This window comes from Martes martes (assembly GCF_963455335.1).
Source record: "Martes martes genome assembly, chromosome: 2".
Lineage (NCBI taxonomy): Eukaryota > Metazoa > Chordata > Mammalia > Carnivora > Mustelidae > Martes > Martes martes.
In genome coordinates this window covers 87,796,675-87,817,195 of record NC_137889.1, presented here as the reverse complement: position 1 = coordinate 87,817,195, position 20,521 = coordinate 87,796,675, and the positions used below count along the sequence as shown (strand labels likewise).

Here is a 20,521-nt window from a genome sequence, read left to right as displayed (position 1 = left end):
TCATAGTTTCTCTCTTTGGCCTCTGCCAATGCCATCTTTTGATATAGTTGGAAAGTCAAGGTGACTCCTATTTCTAATCAGTGTTAGTCAATATGGTCCCAAGGGCTCCTGGAAAAGGTCACTACAGATAACCTAATTATTCAAATTTTCTCAGCAGGGGAGGGAGGCAACCACCCGCACCAGAACAAAACCGATGTGATGGGATCAGAGAACAAGGTTTTGAGAGGGGCTGATTTCAAGAAGTGACAACAGGGCAGCTTGATTTGGGTCTGGCAGCCGCCCAAGGTCGACTTGGCCCCACCTCTCAGAAGGGTCAGGGCAGCTCACTTGGCTTTCCATCAGTCAAGGAGATCCCTGTAGGAGTGCCCTTCTGTAAGCCCCACCTACCCGGCCCATTCACAGTCATAAACAGATCAATATGAACCTTGAAAAATAAATACAGGCAAGCAGAGACATCAATCACTCTTGTACAGTTCTAATCTCTTGGTTTTCAAACTCCCATTTTATCTGAACATCAACTGACCTTAAAGCATTAGCGAATATATGTATATTTTTTAAATGGACATTAACAGATCATCTACCTACCTTTCCGAAAACTAAAACACCGTTTGATTCTTCTGTATGTAGTTTTAGGAATGAAAGGAGTTGATGCTAAGGCACCTGAGGGGCGTCCCCCAATAGTTCGGTCTTCAGGCATCATACAGGCCCGAAGTTTGGAACCGGTCTCAGGCTTCTTTTAAAACCTGCCTCTGCGCGATACCCCACAGCCACTCCTTCTCATGTTTATTTGTTAGGGTGGAAGTGCTGATTCCTATAACTTGAAGGCTTTTATCATCCAGGTCCTGGATTAGGGATAAGTTACCACCTCTCTTTTACTTCTTGTTTGGTCAAAAAAATTTCCTTTTCTCTTGCCTAATCCAAGGAGGTTTAAGGTTTTGGTGTTTTGTTTGGCTTTTAAGTTTCTGCAGACACTCCAAAATGTCTCAGCAAAAAGAGCTGCAGCAAGCAAGCCGCATCCCCTATTCAAACAGCGGGAGTTGTTTTTTTATTAAGAACTGTCTTCTCAGCTGGAACTGGGGGTACTGAGATTCCTCTGGAAAGGTCAGCGAACAGTCCTATGCAAGGGGGAAAAGGAACAATGACAAAAAGGCCCCTGAGGAATACTTCAGGACCGTCCTTGCTGGCTCCTTTCATCTGAGCAAAAGGGGAGGCAAATAATGGCACCTTCTCCAGAAAGCTTTTCAGTGCATGATAGGTTCTTTTCAAAGGACTCCCCGGTTCCTTTTATAGCACCCCTCTGCCTTTGATGCTCTCTGCGGGCTTCTCCCTTTTCCCTTCTGTCTTCAAACTCCCCGGCTCCCGAGGGAATCTCCACGTCAGAACAGCCGAGTGCCCATTCCAAGGAGCCTCCTCGGATCCGGATCCCTGGAGAAGGCAGCTCTGCGGGGAGCTTCTCCTCCCCCTCCTCCGGCTCTGGCTCCCCTTTTCTCAATGAGGGCTGGGCGGGAGCTGGCACAGCGGCAGCTGCCTCGTCACCGCGCGCCGTGGCTGTGGCTGCGGCTGCCTTCAGTGCCCGCCGGTCACATGCAGCAGGTGCAATCACAACAGTAGGAGGGGAGGAGGGAGAATGCCACACGGCATGTGAACCCCTCTCTTCTTCCTCTGACTTTGTGTTGACTTTCCTGCCCCCGTCTGTGCAGCTCCTTTAGAGCTTGCTGCCTCAGCCGCTCTAGAAAGCAAAGGGCACCAAACCAACAACAAGGGGGTAAGCTTTTACCCCCCCCTCCTTCCTGCATTTATTCTCTTCCGATACAAGACTTTTTTAGGGATTTTGCGATTCCATCTATTTGTGAGTGCTGATTTCAATGTGCATATTGCTAAAACACATGTATGTGGGCTTGTACATACGTGTGTGTCTGTGAAAGAGAAAAATATTCTCCATCTGGTAACAACGAACATGCAGGTACAACCACCATAAAAACAAACTCAACTCATGGATGTGCGTTTATGCATATTTATACATACATATATGTCTCCAGTTATGGTCTGAAAACCAGCCCGGTTTTCAACTTTCTCCTCTCCTTTCTCCTTTCTCCTCTCCTTTTGCAGGCACCCTCTCCACCCCAGCCCCCATGTCCACCCGCAATCTCAATCCCACTCACTAAACAACTGACTCACTGAGTTAATCATTCATCTACCCGGCTGTTCCATAAGCAGATTCAGACAGCTAGTGCTTTAACCCCAACTGACCCCCAAGGTCTCTGCGTTCCTTCCAAGCCATTTGACAGGCGCGTTACAAAACTGGGAAGACTACTACAAAGGCACTCCCTTTAGAAACATCATGTCTCTGCCCAGCATACCCATATAGGTAATTGTCATGGAAGGAATCATTAGTAGTGACTTCTGCCGTAGAGTTCAAACTTGTTTGTTTGTTTTTAAAGATTTTATTTATTTATTGGACAGAGAGAGAGAGAGAGCACAAGTAGGCAGAGAGGCAGGCAGAGATAGAGTGGGGGAAGCAGGCTCCCCACTGAGCAGAGAGCCCCACGTGGGGCTTGATCCCAGGACCCTAAGATCATGACCTGAGCCGAAGGCAGAGGCTTAACCCACTGAGCCACCCAGGTGCCCCCAAACTTATTTTTGCCTTCAGCGTCACAGCACACTACTAGGAAAATAAGGAACCACAAAGCATAACTCAGGACAAACAACACAGTAGCAAGGCTGGACTGGGAGACCCCTCAGCCAACTGAAAACCTCACTGACCTGAGCATTGGCATGGAGGGAACGCATGTATTCCCAGGACTTTGGAGGTAGAATGAATCTCAGTTAAAAAGGTTTTGTCTGATTTTCTTATTTCACAAACAAGCAAACTGAAAGTCTGGGGGCTAATACCCCTTATCTGGAGGCTAAAACCCAATGATATATACATTGGGTATATATCACATAGTGGTCTGTGTCAGAGGCAAGACTGCGTTACCACTTAATTAACCCCTGCTTGACCACATGCCCATTATTCATCATGAGGATAATTCACATTCAGTATTTTTACTGCATTGCTGTCTCTGACTCAATTCTTTTATGAGGAAACATAAGGACGGGGAGAACCTGATTTTGTCAGTAGTCAGAGTTAGGCAAAACACTCAGATCTAATTAATTCTCAGTGGATTCACACTCTTTCCAGACGATGGGCTTGGCACTTCCTTACTCATTGCCTCAAAACAATCGAAAAGAATTGTAAAAAACAAACAAACAAACAAACAAAAAACACCAACCCCTCCCCCCCCAAAAGACAAAACAAAAAAACAGTGTAGGTAGGGGCACCTGGGTGGCTCAGTTGGTTAAGTGTCCAACTCTTGATTTCAGATTTCAGCTCAGGATATGACCTCAGGGTCCTGGGATTGAGACCCACATAGGACTCCCTAGTCAGCGGGGAGTCCTAGGGGAGATTCCCTCTTTTCCTCTCCCTATTCCCTTTCTACGTTTGTGCTCTCTCTCTCCCTCTCAAATAAATAAAAAAATCTTTTTTTAAAAAATTGTAAAAATACCCCTAAAATAACAAAACAAAATCCTTAAGCTTTTCCAAAGTTATTTAAATGCTTTGACATCCTAAATTTCAGATTTGACTTTTAAGCAGAAACCATGTGCCTCTCAGCAGTATTAATGGTAAAGCAACTGTTTATAGTGGTTTTAAGCAGATAACACAAAGCTGAATTTTCTAGATTCAATACTGGATATTGTCACCAGGCAAGGTTGTTAAGTGAATGTCTACTTCCATTTCCATTGGTTCTATTTCCTTATCTGATTATCTGTTGTAAGTTTGCTTTATTGACTAAAAAGAAAAGGCCTATAATTCCAGACCCCTACATTCCAGACTCTCACACAACAGTTTTTCATTTTTGAGAGACTGAACACCTTGGCAAGCTCCTATTTTTCATCAAATGTCATATTACTGTAATGACAAAGGGGGAGTATTTTACATGTATATGCAACCTAAACAAGAATAAGGTGAGGTGTCTTATGAGAAACTTTAACTTTTTGAAAACACAGACTGTGAAAGGGCAGTACAGGTAATGAAATGCCCTTTCTGTAATAAACCCATTTAAAATGTATCCAAAGGAGGCATACAGAAATTATATATCAGAGTGATATGTCACCTTCCAAATGCCTTTGCAGATACCATTTAATCTATGGCCACAACAATATTTAAGCATTGGGAGGGAGAATGGAATCTAACAGGTCTTTATTTAGGATTAACAGAGTCTTGGGTTCCATAACGAAGATAGGGAGGAGAAAATGTATTTTCCTATGAGAGGCAATTATGGCAATTGAGGAATTTTTTAACAGCTTTTTTGAGATATAATTCACATATTATAGGATTCACCCATTTCAAGTGAACAAGTTGATTTTTAGCATATTCACAGATACATACAACCATCATCATGTCAATTTTAGAATGTTTTCATCATCCCAAAAAGAAATCCTGTATCTTAGGCTATCACTCACCCCTCCAACATTCCCATCCCAACACTAAGTGGCCACTACTCTACTTCCTGTTCCTATAGATTTCCCTGGTCTGTACTTCCATATGAACAGAATCATATGCTATGTTGCCTTTTGTGAATGGCTTCTTCCACTTAGCATGTTTTCAAGGTTTATTCACATCGTAGTGTGTATCCATACCATATTCCTTTTTTTATGGCTGCATAATAATCCCTGGTGTGGATATACCACATTCTATGGACTCATTTGTCCCTTGATGGACATTTGGGCATTTCCACTTTGGCTATTAGCATATTAGTATGCTGCTATAAATATTCATGTACAAGTTTCTGTATGAACATGCATTTTCATTTCTCTTGGGTATATATCTACCTACGAGTGCAAATGCTGGTCTATAATAACTCTGTGTTTAATTGATTGAGGAACTGCCAGACTCTTTTCCAAAGCAGCTGCACCATTTTGCATTCCCATTAGCAATGAGAAGCACTTTGATTTTTCCACATTCTCATCAATACTTGTTATTATTGGACTTTCTGACTCAAGCCACCCTAGCTGGCATAAAGTGGTATTTCACTGTGACTTTGATTTGCATTTCCCAGACTACTAATAGCACTGACTGAGCATTTTTTCCAAGTGCTTTTTGGCCATTTGCATGTTTTAGAGAAATGTTTATTCAGATTCTTTGCTCATTTTTTAAATGAGTCAAATTTTTAATTTCTCTTTATAATTGAGTTGTAAGAGTTCCCTGTAAGTTCTGGATACAAGTTCATTATTAGATATATGACCTGGACATACCTCTTCCCAACCTGGTGGTTGTGTTTTCATTTTCTTGATAGTATCAATTCCAGTATTTTTGAAGGACTTGAAAAGCCATATTTAAATTAGCATAATTTTTAAAATTTTGTGGGCATATACTAAAGGCTATACTACTAGTAAGGCATGGGCTTGTAATTGTGGGTTTTTCATTCCCATAGTAGAGGTGATAGATCACACTATTGTGAAAGAAAGCAAGAGGAGTTCACAAACCGGAAGCCATGGGTTTTCTTCCTAGTTCTGTTACTCACAGTGTAACTGACATTTGGCAAGTTAGTCACTCTCTCTGGGTCTTGATGACCTAATACACAAAACATGGGATTGAACTAAAACAGTGGTTTTAAAATATGCTTTATCAGCAGAAAACATATTTTTAATGAAATATTAAGTGTACTCCTAATATATAAGAGAAATAAAAGGGTTTTTAGTGATATACATTTCTTTGAAACTCAAATCTATAATATTTCTTTAAAACGTAATCACTGAGCAGAGAGGGGGTGTATTAATACAAACATTTGAAACCCTAGATTATGGGTGACAGTTGCAATCCTCTACAAATGTCAACATTCAGTTTGGTTCTATACTCTGTATTTACTTAAAAAAATTCTAATGTTCAGTTGACTCACAAAGGATTTATTATAAATTGAATGAGTACTTTAAAAGCTTGCCTTGCATTCTCCTAATACTCGTCAATTAAACAAAAAGGGCAGACAAGTTTTTATTGGAGCATTGTTTCTATGGTAAGTGTTCTATGCTAAAATATATCTCTTCAGAAGTAAATTTGAATCAAGCATTTACAAATTCCCTGAAGCTCATTTCATAGGATAAAGTATAGTAGTCCCCCATTATCCACAGAAAATATGTTCCAAGACCCCCAGTAGATGTCTGAAACTGGTGATAGTACTGAACTTATATATCCTATGTTTTTTTACTAGATATAAAGTTGATACAGATGATAAAGTTTGATCTATAAATTGAGCACAGTGAGAAATTAACAATACTGACTAATAATAAAATAAAATACTTATAATAATGCATTGCAATAGAAGTTACGTGAATGTGGTCACTCCCTCTTAACATATCTTGTAGTGTACTCACCCTTCTTCTAGTGATGATGTGAGAACATGAAATGCCTACGTGATGAGATGAAGTGAGGTGAATGACAGAGGCATTGTGGCATAGCATTAGGTTACTATGGACCTTCTGAGGATAGATCAGAAGGAGCATCATCTGCTTCTGGACTGTGGTTGATGATGAGTAACTGAAAACTTTGGAAAGAGAAACCACAGATGAAGGGGGACCACTGTACATAGAACCTATTAAGTACCAGAGCTCCTTGCCAACTTCGTAAATTTGAAGATTTATCTATAGTTCTTGTCTAGTCCCACTGGGATAACATCTGGGACTCCTGAGCTGGTAGGGCCTCTGTGGTGACTGATCTAATATAGCTAATTGGATCACATTCATTTTTCTTGAGAAAAGGACAGGTGGAAGAGGAGGAAAGGGAGAAAATGGCACACCTCATGGAAATAATCCCAAACAGAAATCCCTCCTCTGGCAGATATTAAGGATCCTTCTAACTCAGAAACCCTAGAAATTTGATAATAGGGGGAAAGAGACTCTTTAGAAATGACTGGAACTTTGAAAAGACACGTCATCAGGCATCCCACAGATCCCTGGTTCTGGAGCCTATCAGTAAACCTCCAACACAGGAATCTGTCTCAAGAACAATTGTGAGCAATCCTTTGCTAATGTTGGTGGGAGGGGCTTTTTAAGGCCACAGGCCTTTTTAAGTGTTTTACATAGTCACTTACTACCCATTTTAGCATATGAATAAGGTGGCCATATAAGTTGTCACAAAATGATGGCACCATGAAAGTGAAAAGCAGCACTATCAGTGATTATCCTGGGACAACAGTTGTAAACCAGACCGGTTACCAGGCAAACTGGGATGAACTGTCATCCCGATGAGGAACCACCCCCTTCCCCAACAGAAGGCACTGCTGGAAAACAATTTGCAGACCTGTATCATTCACCTGGTAGAACCCAACTTTCCAACTTTTTATAGTATACCTGTGAAATTATGCTAAAATATGAAGTGGTGAGTTAGCCTAAGGTATCTAAGATGTTAAGGGGAAAAAAAATTCACTTCTAAATTCAGGGTACTGAGCATACACAAAAAAATATAAAAATAAATACTAGAATTATAATTAGTTTGCTAAATATGAATTTGATTTAATATAATTTATTTTAACTACATGAACAAAAAATTATTAGGTTTTACATTTTGGGAACTGTATGTTGGTTACAGACAAATTTTTTTGAGTTCTTACCATTTTTGGCTCCACTTACTGAATTTTTGATTTATGTAATTTGTCTGTTTATGTCATATCTATTTATTTTGTAATCCTTAATAGACAAAGATCATGTCTTTTACCCTTTCTTCCTCCTTTCATTTCTATTTATAGTACCATTTAGTTTATTCTTTGCATGGTGTATTCTCAAAACTGTATTCAGTAAGATTTTTAAAATTTATCAAATCCACAAATACTTGCCTGATGGCAAAGCATTTTTTTTTTACTCTAATAATCATCAGATTCTCATCTAGAGCTTTGCCATTCTTCTTCAGTATCACTGATCATCTCAGGACTAAGTTCCCTTCTAAAGATACTAGTCAAAAATTTTTTTGCCCCATATCTGCATAATCTTAACTAATCTAAATTTATAGTACAATTCCTATAACTATTTATCATTAGTGAAATGGAAAAATCTAAAACAAAAAAAAATTATCATCCCTTCTTATAATTCAAGATATTCATAGAAGAAAGTTGGTTATCGATGATATTTGATTTAAATTAAACTTCTGAGAGTTACTTAGATATTTTTCCAATAACATGGAATAGTTTACTATTTATTTTAATAGTTATCCATTTGAAAATAGGAGCTCATAGGAACATCAACAGGGAGGGCAAGGATAAACAGGTTTGGTCTCCCTTTCTGTTCTTCCACAATTTTATATATACTCACCTCCCCCGAAAGGTCCCCATATAACTCGGCGGATGGACTTAACCCAGTCTTCCATATCATTCTGGGTGCTCGCCATAAGGAGGTAGCTCTCATGGTTTGCTGTCATCCGATCTCGATCGCCTCCTGTAAGACAGTAACACATGAGTGTGTGCTCAGCTGAAGATTCCCCACCAGCAGCAAAGTCCTTGAAATGTACACTGTACCTACCCAATCAATTGGAAATATTTACCATGGTTTCAGAGTGAAAAAAATCTGCTTAAAAAGGAAAGGCTCTTATGTTTCCAGGGGAAAACTGGAGAACAAATGCCATTCCCCAAACAAAGCCTGCCTTTTTGTCCTAGCAACAACCCATAGGTCTGCATTGACTTATAATCCAATCTATTCACATTGCACTGCTGAATAAGGACAAATAAAAAAGCACAATGAAAGATGGAGAAATAATCCATAGGGTCCAGATATTCACTGGAAGCAAGTGCTGAACAGTCTGAGTACTGCTTAATACACACACAGTGAGGCCCCCAGGACATCATGGGTGAGCAGGGGAGTTCTAGGAAAGGGAAAAGAACCACATGTAAAATTTTTGACCCAGGGCACCTGGGTGGCTCAGTGGGTTAAGCCTCTGCCTTCAGGTCAGGTCACGATCTCAGGGTCCTGGGACCAAGTCCCCCATTGGGCTCTCTGCTCAGCAGGGAACCTGCTTCCCTCTCTCTCTCTCTCTTTCTGCCTGCCTCTCTGCCTACTTGTGATCTCTGTCTGTCAAATAAACAAATAAATAAAATCTTATTAAAAAAAAAAAACAACGTTTGACCCAGAGGTCCTCCTCCATTGTTCCGTCATGGAAGGAAAGCCTCTTCTCCAAGAACACATCTTCAAGGGGGCAAACAGAGAGAAGAGGCCTGGCCAGCCACAAAGGCCAAATCAACCCCTAGATGACCCTCACACCAAAAGCGTAAGCTTTAGGAAACCCCAGGGGTGACTCCATGCAAAATCTTGATGGTTTCTCTTATTTTGCCACCCTTCCAAAGAACAACCCATATACTTTTAAACCTTTATAATCTCTAATATCTACTTTGAAGTGCTAGACCTCAGATGTATGTGATTTAATTTCTTAGAAATGTTTTATAGCATATTTACATTTCCCTAGTGACTTACATTTCTCATTTATAAAATGGGCATAAGCATATATAATCTTGAAAAAGGTCTTGAGTCGTGGTTTTCCTTACTTCCTATTTATGGTTAAGGGAGTATTTCTTTCTTTCTTTCTTTCTTTTTTTTTGTTTTAGGATTTTATTTATTTATTTAGCAGAGGGAGAGAGAGAAAGAGAAAGGGAGCGGTGGTGGGGGGAGGAGCAGAGGGAGAGGAACAAGCAGACTCCATGCTGAGTGTGGAGCCTGATTCCGGGCTCAATCTCATGACCTTGAGATGGTGACCTGAGCCAAAATCAAGAGTCAGACAGTTAACTGACTGAGCCACCTGGCCACCCCTAAAAGAGTATTTCTGAAGACATGTATCAGCAACTATGCTGCTTTAGTCTCTTCGAAAATAATTAAAGTGCTGTCCACAGAAGGAGTAATTAAGGGAATGGAACATTTAACTGAATTCTGATAATTCAGGATAGTTCAAATAAACTAATAGTTCAAAAAAATTAACTTCTGAGGTGCTTAAAATATCTATGAACTTTTAAGCGTTCAAAAAGTGAACACTAGGTATTGTGTACTTGCAAGCTTGGGTTGAATTAATTCATATCCTAGTGTCATGTCTGACTGAGACATTTTAATTTATTTCCAAGTGGATCTGAACCCCTTCAAGAGGAGCTTACATGCTCCAATTCACAACAGGCCATCCCACCACTCACTATTCTTTTCCCTCCAACCTAATCTGCGTATAGCCATGAAAGCCATAGGCATTTGAATCTGTGACTTCTGAATTCTATACAATTCTATACAATAACTGAGAAATACAACTCTTCTACTGCTGATGCAAACTTACAGAACATGTGAAGGGTCAAAGAAGTGAAATAACTTTAAGCCAATCAGATGAACAAGTAGAGTTAGTGGTGTATATTTTAATACAACTGGATTGGAGTAGGAGGAGGGGCTGAGGAACCACATCAAATTGGTGTCTTGGGACGCCTGGGTGGCTCAGTCAGTTAAGTGTCTGCCTTGGGCTCAGGTCATGATCCCAGGGTCCTGGGTTTGAGCCTCATGTTGATATTGTCCTGTTGTCTGGCTCTCTGCTCAGCGGGGATCCTGTTTCTCCCTCTCCCTCTGCTCCTCCCCCTGCTTGTGCACTCTCTCACTCACTCAGTCTCTCAAATAAATAAATGAAATCTTAAAAAAAATGGTTTCTTAATGTTTACAGAAGCCCCTTTTTAAAAAAAATTTTATCTATTTGACAGAGAGAGACACACAGAGAGAGGGAACACAAGCAAGGGAAGTGGGAAGCCTGATGTGGGGTTTGAACTTAGGACCCTGGGATCACGACCTGAGCTGAAGGCAGATGCTTAAAGACTGAGCCACCCAGGTGGCCCCAACAGAAGTCTTGAATAAACAAGGTTAGCCTTCTGGTACTACAAAAAACACCTCACTGTTTGGGAAACAATGGCCCTCTTACACCTGTAGGTCCATCCTCAGTCCATTATCACATTAAGCAACTTATATGTGAAAAAGCATAGGTTCAGGAGTCAGAGAAAATCCAGCTGAAATCTTAATTTCACCTTGTATTAGCTGTTTAATTTCTGGGAAATTACATAACTTCTGGAAACTCAATGTTTTCAATTATGCTGTATGTATAAAAAATACTGATATAGTAAACTTTTGTGAGAATTCAATGAAATAAAGTGAAAATACTAGTCCTATGTTAGGCTAAAGGAGAAATTCTGCAAATATTAATTCAGCCTCATTTAACTGCTTCCACACAAACAAATGTGAAAAGAACATATTATATTTAATTTGACCTCTGAAATATTATGTCTAGCTAGTCCTTTAGAACAATTAGTCAATAGCAAATATATCTCTCTATATATACATATATATACATATGGATTTTTACTACAAAGCTATTTTTCTCTGATACATAACAATGCACATTAAAATTATATGTACACGTATGTAAATACATGTATGTAAATATGTATGTAAATATGCCACATATTAATATGCATGTAAGGTCATATTACACAGAAGTGGCAGAAAGAACTAAATGACAAAAGGAAGACATGCTTCATTTGGCATGGCCCAGTGCTAACAATTTATTCTGTATTCTTATCCACTTATACCACAGTGCTAGGCCAAAACAATTACCATTTTGAAATCAGAATATTTTAATTATTGTCTTTGCCTAAGGGATGCTTAGCAATTCAGACAGCAATATCCTGCTGTGTCACTCCCAGCCCAGGCAGAGACAGCCTGGTAATGAGTGAGTGACAGCCGCTGGAGTGTGTTTCTGGCTGAAAGCAGGGAAGAAAGAGAATGATAAGCACAACTGGTCATTATCCCTTGACTTTTCATTTGATTTTCTATCTTTGCCAGTGGGGCTGTATGTCTGACCCTGACTCTCATTTAGACTGCCAATCACAGATATGAAATCCCATCTGTGAATTTCACCCATGGATATGAATCTTGATTCCTCAGTGTATTAACAAGAGGTGGGGAAAGATGAAAAAAACTTTACCTACCAGTCTCGGTGGAAATAGAGACTCATTTTTACAAATGTGATTAAAACAATTGGAGACATTTATATAAACATGAACTAGACACTCTACTGAAAATATGTGATTTCCAAAGAGAGATGACGTCTGTTCTAATTCATAGCTCTTCGGTATGGTACTGCACCTTGCAGTTGAAGGGACTCAAAAACAACTCATTAAATCTATGATCTGATAAATAAATTCAATATTGACCTTCAACCATGTGAATCTAGTTTCACTGTCTTTGCTTATCCTTTACAGGGCTTAATGTTCCATTTAACTGTTCATGGATCTAAAATTTTTTCAAAAGGTGAAATTTTAAAAAGCAGTCTTGAGATGTTATTATCGCTACAGTAAGAGTGTCACAGTCATCTTCAATCCATATGTGCATATATACAAATGTATATGTGTATGTAATACAATATATGATATAACAGTCATTTTTTAATTCATTGTTGTTCAATTCTCCCTTGTTCAATTCTGCTCGAAAAGAAATACCTGTGCAGCTTCCTTTTTAGTTCTATTTTCATTTTTATTTTATTTATTTTTTAAAAATTTTAAAAGATTTTTTATTTATTTGAGAAAGAGAATGAGAGAGAGAGAGCATGAGAGGGGACAGGTCAGAGGGAGAAACAGACTCCTCACCGAGTGCGGAGCCTGATGTGGGACTTGATCTGGGACTCCAGGATCACAACCTGACCCGAAGGCAGTCGCCTAACCAACTGAGCCACCCAGGTGCCCTTTTTTAAATACTACTTTGGATTTGTGTACATTTTTAAAGGATACAATGTTTCAGAAAATTGTACATATCTTTTAGATATCAGCCTGGGTTGGTGGCAACGCTTTGGTGTTAGTGTTAATACTTCAAGTATTTGTGATTTAAGTTAACTGAGTAGGTCACATCATTCAATTTTGCTTGTTTATATATAATTGAAAATACATGTGCATTTTACTGGGATCTTCTGTATATGTGCATTTGGTATAAATTTTTCTTTCCCAGGAATAATATAGATTCTTTGAAATAAAATAAATAACTGACATAATTAACTTTTGCCAAAATTAAAAGGGAGATTAAGAAAGCTTAATGAATTTAGTAGACTAAGAAAAAGGTTCATCTAAAATTAAAAAGTAGGCTAAAGAAATCTACAATAAAATAAATACACAGTTAATTTTAAAAAGAGGTGCAATATCAATTAACCATATGAAAAATTTGACTCCTCTAATACTTATAAAATAATAATTTAAGAGATTATATTTTTGATCAATAACTTTGCATAGACTCCTTTAAAAATTTTATTAATTAAGTAATCTCTATGTGGGGCTTGAACTTACAACCCCGAGATCAAAAGGAACATACTCTACTGACAAGCAAGCCGGGCACAGCGGCATATAATTTTTTTTTTTTAATTTTAAGAGAAATATTGGAAAAGGTATGCCAACATATACATGCCCATTGTTTATAAGAGTACGGATAATGTTCCTTATGATGCAGCCATAAAATAGGATTTCGAAGGATACTTAATATGACTTTGTTATACAAAAGGAAATAAAACATTTTTATATGTGATATTATCTCAATTTTCATATAAGCAGAAAGATAAATAAGATACTGGATTGAAATTCACAATAATTTTAACAATGGTTATCTCTGAATGATAGGATTGGGATTTTCTTTGCCCTCCTTGTGTACCTTTCTGTATTTTCCAGATGCTCAACCATGTGTTGTTTCCTGTATTATTCCAGATGTTCTAACTTGTATTATTTTTATGAGAAAAAAAGCATTATTGAATAGAGCAAATGATTGGAATGATATGGTCATGAAAGCACTAAATCCATAAAAATTCCAGATGAACTGGAAGGTAATTGTCACTAACGTCACTTAGTGATGCTTAAGATTGTTGACTTTGAGTTCTCATTAATTTACCTATGACTTCGTCTCCCTCTTTCTCCAGATCCTGATCTCTGAGCACATCTCCAAAGGAAGATCTGAGACAGGAGGTTAGTGCTGCTCGGAGTGCAGACTATATCATGTCACTAGGATTTTCTCAGTAAAAAAGAGACTGCTGCTATTATATGCATTACCTTTCTTAAAAAATATATTTAAAGAAATATTTTTCTGAATTTATTGTGTGGAAATTTCCAAAAACAGCTACCAATGTAAATTTTTGTTATTTTTTTCCTTAGAGAAAAATACTTGTAAATAGTCATAATTACAATTTCTCCCAAGCAAAGTATTTGTATGTGTATCATTTTGAGTAAATAAGCTTTTAAACATATTATTTCTTTGCATTTAAATTTTAAAACAAGTTGCTGCTCAAGAGAAACTGTAGTCGTAGACATTTGGGTTCATTTCTGAGTACAGTCCAGGGTACAGACCCTGGGCACATTTCAGTGAACACCTCTGATACTGTTAATAATTTCACAAGCAAAATGTTTCCTCATTCCTAATTACAAATCAGGTCAAAACTAGACCTTTTGTACTATTTGTTTTATATGGCTTGTAGAAAAATACTTTATTTCTAGTTGGGGCTCCTAATTTTCACTCATACAAGTGCAAGGTCTTATTTTATTTTTTTTAAAGCACTACCTGCCTTGGAACTTAGTTTGTGTCTTTATTGGTAGTCGAATGAACTCTAATGATAAACTTCAAGATATAAAGTAAATTCTGAAGGATATCAGTGGAAAATTACTGAGACAGGAAAACATTTCCTCCCTTTTATGGAGCCTGATATTCGGAAAACAACCCAAATTATGTGAAGCACAAATTACAAATTACAGGCTTCTATGGATACCAGCATCTTCTAATATATAACAACAAAAATAATAAAACAGCACATAGTTTACAAAATAAGGCCAGAAAACAAATTGGTCTCACGATCAACATCATATGTAATTTTTCATATTTTTTTGTATATTAAAGAAACATTGTCACCTGAAAATTAAGAGTTTTGGTATGCTTTGCTAATCCAACTTTTTTCCAAGTATTTCTCTCTCAAAGGCTAATTTTTAAAGTATCAGAAGGGCAAAATTTCAATGCATGTTGTCAACAGAAAAGCTGCATGGGTCTCTAATGAGATTTTGAATATTTTAAAACCCCTAAATCAGAAAATGAGACTGAATTAAGGGACCGATAGCAATAACTATCATTTTGTTTGCAATGTATAGTCAATACCACACAACAAACACATTACCAACTGTTACCGTGCATTATAATAAAATTAATTCTACCTTTTAATTTCAGGAGTACTTTAAATATTTTATTTATTTATTTGAGAGAGAGAGATCACAAGTAGGCAGAGAGGTAAGCAGAGAGAGAGGAGGAAGCAGGATCCCTGCTGAGCAGAGAGCCCTCTGCGGGCCTACATCCCAGGACCCTGGGATCATGACCTGAGCCTGAGGCAGAGGCTTTAACCCACTGAGCCACCAAGGCGCCCCTCAGGAATACTTTATAATATTGTTTTACATATTTCTTACGCCCCTTACTAGGTCGTAATCTCTTTATAAGAATCCCCCCTGCATTACATGGCTAACTCATGTTTAAGATGAAAGTAACTATAAACACACACTTTTTATCCAATTATAGATTGACTGGTATTTATTATATACGGTAGGTTTCTAATCATTAAGTTTAGAAACGATTTGCTGGAAGTCCACCTATTTGGCTACAAATACAGGAAGCATTGACATAAACATTTTATACTGTACAAGTTACTTCTCAAACATCTTTCCTCAAACTTCACCATAAAATATGTCAAGAAATGTGAGTATGAGACCAAAAGTGCTAGCTGGATCAAACTGCAAAAACAAACAGTACTTATAAAGAATTACTAAAAAATGGTCAGCGAAGGACAGTGAAGCCAGGTTCATCAACCTGAAATTAGTCATTGATTAGCTGTGAGATCCCTCATCTTTAACTCTTTAACTGAGAGGGCGAAAGGCACCTGCCTCATAGTGTTATTGTGAATTAACTGAACAAAAAACACTACAAAATATTTCGAATAGTGTTTGGGACATGGTATGCTATGCTGTTATTTTTATTGTCATGTATAAAAATTTTGATCCTAAATCTTTCAGTAAAGTACGTGTAATTTGAATCCTTTGAAATACAGAAGTCTAGATTATTTTTGAACAAATATTCTCAATATACCCATAAAGTAAAATCCTTTTATAGGAAAGTAACTATTGATTTGTTTTCCAAGTAAATATTGACTTTCATATTGGTCATTTTTTTTAAGGATTTTATTTATTCATTTGAGACAAAGAGAGAGCATGAGTTGGGGGAGCAGTGGCAGAGGGAGAGGGAGAGAAACAGACTCCCCACAGAGCAGGGAGCCCAACACACGGCTGGATCCCAGGACCGAGATCATGACCTGATCGGAAGGCCGATGCTTAACCAACTGAGCCACCCAGGCACCCTTTTATTGGTCATGTTTTTAAAAGTACAGTTGTGATCCATTTACTTTTAAATAACTGATGAAAATTTTAAAACCTTGAACAGGCATAATTATATTCCCATTAATTTTTCACATTCTTGAACTCATTCTTTCAAAACACCTACTATTTGTGTCAGGTACATTAACTACAAAATGATACCATTTATTATATTTTGGATATTTGTTTTCTAGATTGTCCTGAACCTGGAACAGAATCTCAGTTTAAGACCAATAATACATTCTGACTCTCACTTATGTCAGATGCTCAGAATCAGGGCACTTCTTTCTAAGCATCTAATTAAATTCTGATTGACATTTCCAAGAAGTATAGAATATTTCCTTTGCAGAGCCAAGACATCTAGAGTTTAAGTCCTCCTCTAATTTAGCTTGGCTACTTTGGAGATCAGTGAATTCAAAATTTTATCTGATTGCTATAAAGGGCAGGCAGGTAGAATAGCTGATTAAGTATATTTAGATCAGTGTTACTCCAACAATGATGATGCAGACCAGAGTCAGAAGAGAAAGCAAGTCTCGATGCAATAATCACCAACTTGTAGCAAATGGAATGTGATTGATATTCCAAGAGGCAAGGCAGAGAGTTTGTTGGTTTGAATAAATCTAAAATTAAAAGTACTATTTTATTAAATATACAGCACAAATGATCACTTGAATGTCGAGGAATATTGGAAAGTTTGGAAGAAATTTTTTTTTTAAGATTTTATTTATTTATTTGTCAGAGAGAGAGAGAGAGAGAGAGTGAGCACTGGCAGACAGAGGCAGAGGGAGGCAGAAGGAGAAGCAGGCTCCCTGCCAAGCAAGGAGCCTGATGTAGGACTCCATCCCAGGACGCTGGGATCATGATTTGAGCCGAAGGCGGCTGCACGCTGGGATCATGATTTGAGCCGAAGGCGGCTGCTTAACCAACTGAGCCACCCAGGCGTCCCTGGAAGAAATTTTTTGGAGCTATACTGAACTTTATACTCTCCGTGAGCCCATAAATAAACCCTCTCCTGCAGTGTTTCTCAAAGTGAAATGAAACTAGAGTGTATGTGTCTAGAAAGGCAGGAAGAACTGGGTACTTGTTAGAAATGCAAATTCTTGGGCACAAGCTCAAATCAATCAAATCAGAAACGGTGGTGGTGGGCTTTGAGATGCCTGCCAGATGATTCTGATGTATCATAAAGTTTGAGAACCACTGCTCTTGCTCAAGATAATTTGCTTTATTAGGCAGAGGCTATACATTTTAGAATTCATTCACTTCAGCCACACTCATCCTGTTAGCTTGTATCCATATCCTATTCTTTCAGTGACACCCATTAAGCTCTGCTATGGATCATATAACTTTGTTAATTGCTTATTTGCATTGTAAATGATTAACACTACTAGTTTTGCAAGGACATGTCATTCGAGCTGGGACTACTGAGTCTAACAAATTTGTGGGCCTCATACATTAAGGATACCATACTTTTATCAGAGCAAACATTAGACCATTTCTTTTTGTATCTGAATACAGATTTGTTAATCCTCTTTCCCTGATGCCCAGAGTTTGATGAGTGAAATAGAACACCGAACTTGGGACGATAAACCACTTTTGAAGATCTAGATTAGAATGCTGAGATCAATTTTTAAAATTCTCTCGTATCCCATCCCTTTTATTGTTTTTGATTAATAGAAATCTGCAAGATTATTAACTACAGGTTGATTTACAGTTTGCAAGTTACTCTTGTATCCCCTGATTCTTTTTTTTGTTTTGTTTTGTTTTGTTTTTAAAGATTTTTCTATTTATTTGACAGAGAGAAATCAGAGCTAGGCAGAGGCAGACAGAGAGAGGGGGAAGCAGGCTCCCGCCGAGCAGAGAGCCTGATGCGGGGCTCGATCCTAGGACCCTGAGATCATGACCTGAGCCGAAGGCAGAGGCTTAAACCACTGAGCCACCCAGGCGCCCCGATTCTTTTGGTTTTTATGATAACCCTGGGAAATAAAGCAGAGCACTAATTAATTTATCCAACACATATTTACTGAACACCTGTATTGTGCCAGTCACTATTCTAGGTTATGAGGATACAGCACTGAACAAAACAAAGTCTGCAGTCCAGAGGTGAGATCCAGACTAAAGATGCAGATTTGGAAGTCACCTGTGTGGCGATATTTAAAAACATAGGACTGAATGATGTTCCCAGGGAATACTGTGGCTAGAATAGAGAAAATGAGAAGTTCAAGCAAACTCCCATGTTCAGAGATGGAGAAAAGGAAGAGGAATCATCCAAGTAGATTGAGAAAGTACAGCTAGTAATGTTGGAAGAGAAATAAGAGAGTCTGAGTGGAGAAAGTTGATCAGGTGAGTCAAGTGTTGTTGAGAGGTTAAATAAAATGATGACTGAGTGAGTACAGACCACCGATTTAGGAATGTGGAGGTCACTGGTTTGGGCAACATGGTGATTATTGGCGTCCTTGGAGGACTGATCAGAATGGCACAAATAAAAGCATCCTCAAAATGTGTTGATAAGATTATGGAAGAGAGAAAACAGAAACACCCAGTATAACAACCCCCATAGACACTGTAGTGTATAAAAGAGCAGTGAAATGGAGGGCAGAAGTGAGTGGGTAGGGGAGTTATGGGGCCAAGAGGATTTAAGATGAGAAATATTACAGAATGTTGTATGTTTACGGACATTATTCACTGGAGAAGGAAGAACTGATGAAGTAGGAGAGAGGAGATTCATAGATGTCTCCATATTTCATTAAAGCAAAACTCACATTTTTTTTTACTCTCCTCAGAATCTTCAATAAGTGTTGATGATAATATAATAATTGATTTCTCCCCAAAGTTTGTTATTTTAAAAGTATTTGGAACATTTAGAAGAGAATCATTGAAAGAAAAGGAACTAGCATTGAGCAGGTGTTTCTAAACAGCTCTGCCTATAGGCAAAATAGGAGGGAATGGGGTTAAGTTCATAAATCACTTTTAAAGCTAAATTTTACTACCTTTACTTGAATGCTGTGTTTGGTATTTGCTCAATAGGAGATTTAATTTAATTGGGACCTTTTCCTTTATACATTATCTATTAGTTTTAACTGCCACAGATGCTAATTGTTCAATTTTAGACAGCAGTTTTATAGAATGGGTTTTGTTATATACAAAAGAAATGGTATTTTAAAATAAAATGCTATGATAGATAACTTAAAATCAAATTATTCCACTCAATGAATGACAACTAGTAATCACTGTAATAGTGTAAAATTAAGAAAACTCTGATTTTGGTTTGATTTTGGAATTTTGTTCTCCTAAGCAACTAAAATTAACTTTACAATCAGAACAGCTTAACTGTCCAGTACTTTGTCTCCCACGGTTTATGTCGGGATTTGCTGGGTTTCATCAGCTCTAGTGCATATGTTTGGAAGGGCAGGATGTAAAACTTGCCTTAGGGGTCTGGAATTTGAATCCAGCCTTCTAGCTAGCTTCACAGAGAACACATGTGTAAAATGTGCCAAGAATGTAACATTTAGAATGGTGTTTCAGAACTATTATCACTTACGCTAGTAAGGACACTTGTGAATATTTTTCTAACTTGCTTGATATAAACATATTACAAACTCTAAAATTTCCTCAAGTGTAAGCTGTTTTCTCAATAAATGTTGAAGAGTCTCTGTGTTTGTTAATTCCTCAATCTATTTCTGGAGTTGGGGGGGTCTCACCTAATTGTCCCATTCTAATTACAAATCATTCCAAGACCCTATAGAAGGAACAGGGGCTAGAAAGTCACATGTTCCCAAATTGACTATGGGCATAGAAATTCCTATAAAGAATACTACTCTTTATCTGCTTCTTGATCCAAAACCCTTGTATACTAATTTAGAATGATTAACACAGTTAGGCTAAGCCAACTTCCTCTTTTTAATTCTCATATTGGTGATATGAACACATTTTAGGATGATTCCTTTTAAAATAAACACACAATGAATCCACAAACATAGCTGCATGGAGGCTGGTTATAGATTATTTGAATTATTTCTTAAAACATGACTTAGGCAAGATTTCCTAATTTAGTCAGTCTAATA

At 37.8% G+C, this 20,521-nt stretch overlaps 1 protein-coding gene across 3 annotated transcripts in view; it reads right to left on the bottom strand.

Annotated features, from left to right (window-relative positions):
• ARHGAP24 (Rho GTPase activating protein 24) overlaps positions 1-20,521 on the bottom strand; it is a 506,918-nt gene that overhangs the window by 64,401 nt on the left and 421,996 nt on the right. For 2 of the 3 annotated variants that reach the window (XM_080797451.1, XM_080797453.1), the window contains one exon: positions 8,341-8,463. In XM_080797451.1, the coding sequence (XP_080653577.1) occupies positions 8,341-8,463 (123 nt within the window). Of the gene's footprint in view, positions 1-585; positions 832-8,340; positions 8,464-20,521 lie in introns of those variants that run through there. The other variant, XM_080797452.1, reaches the window with a different exon arrangement.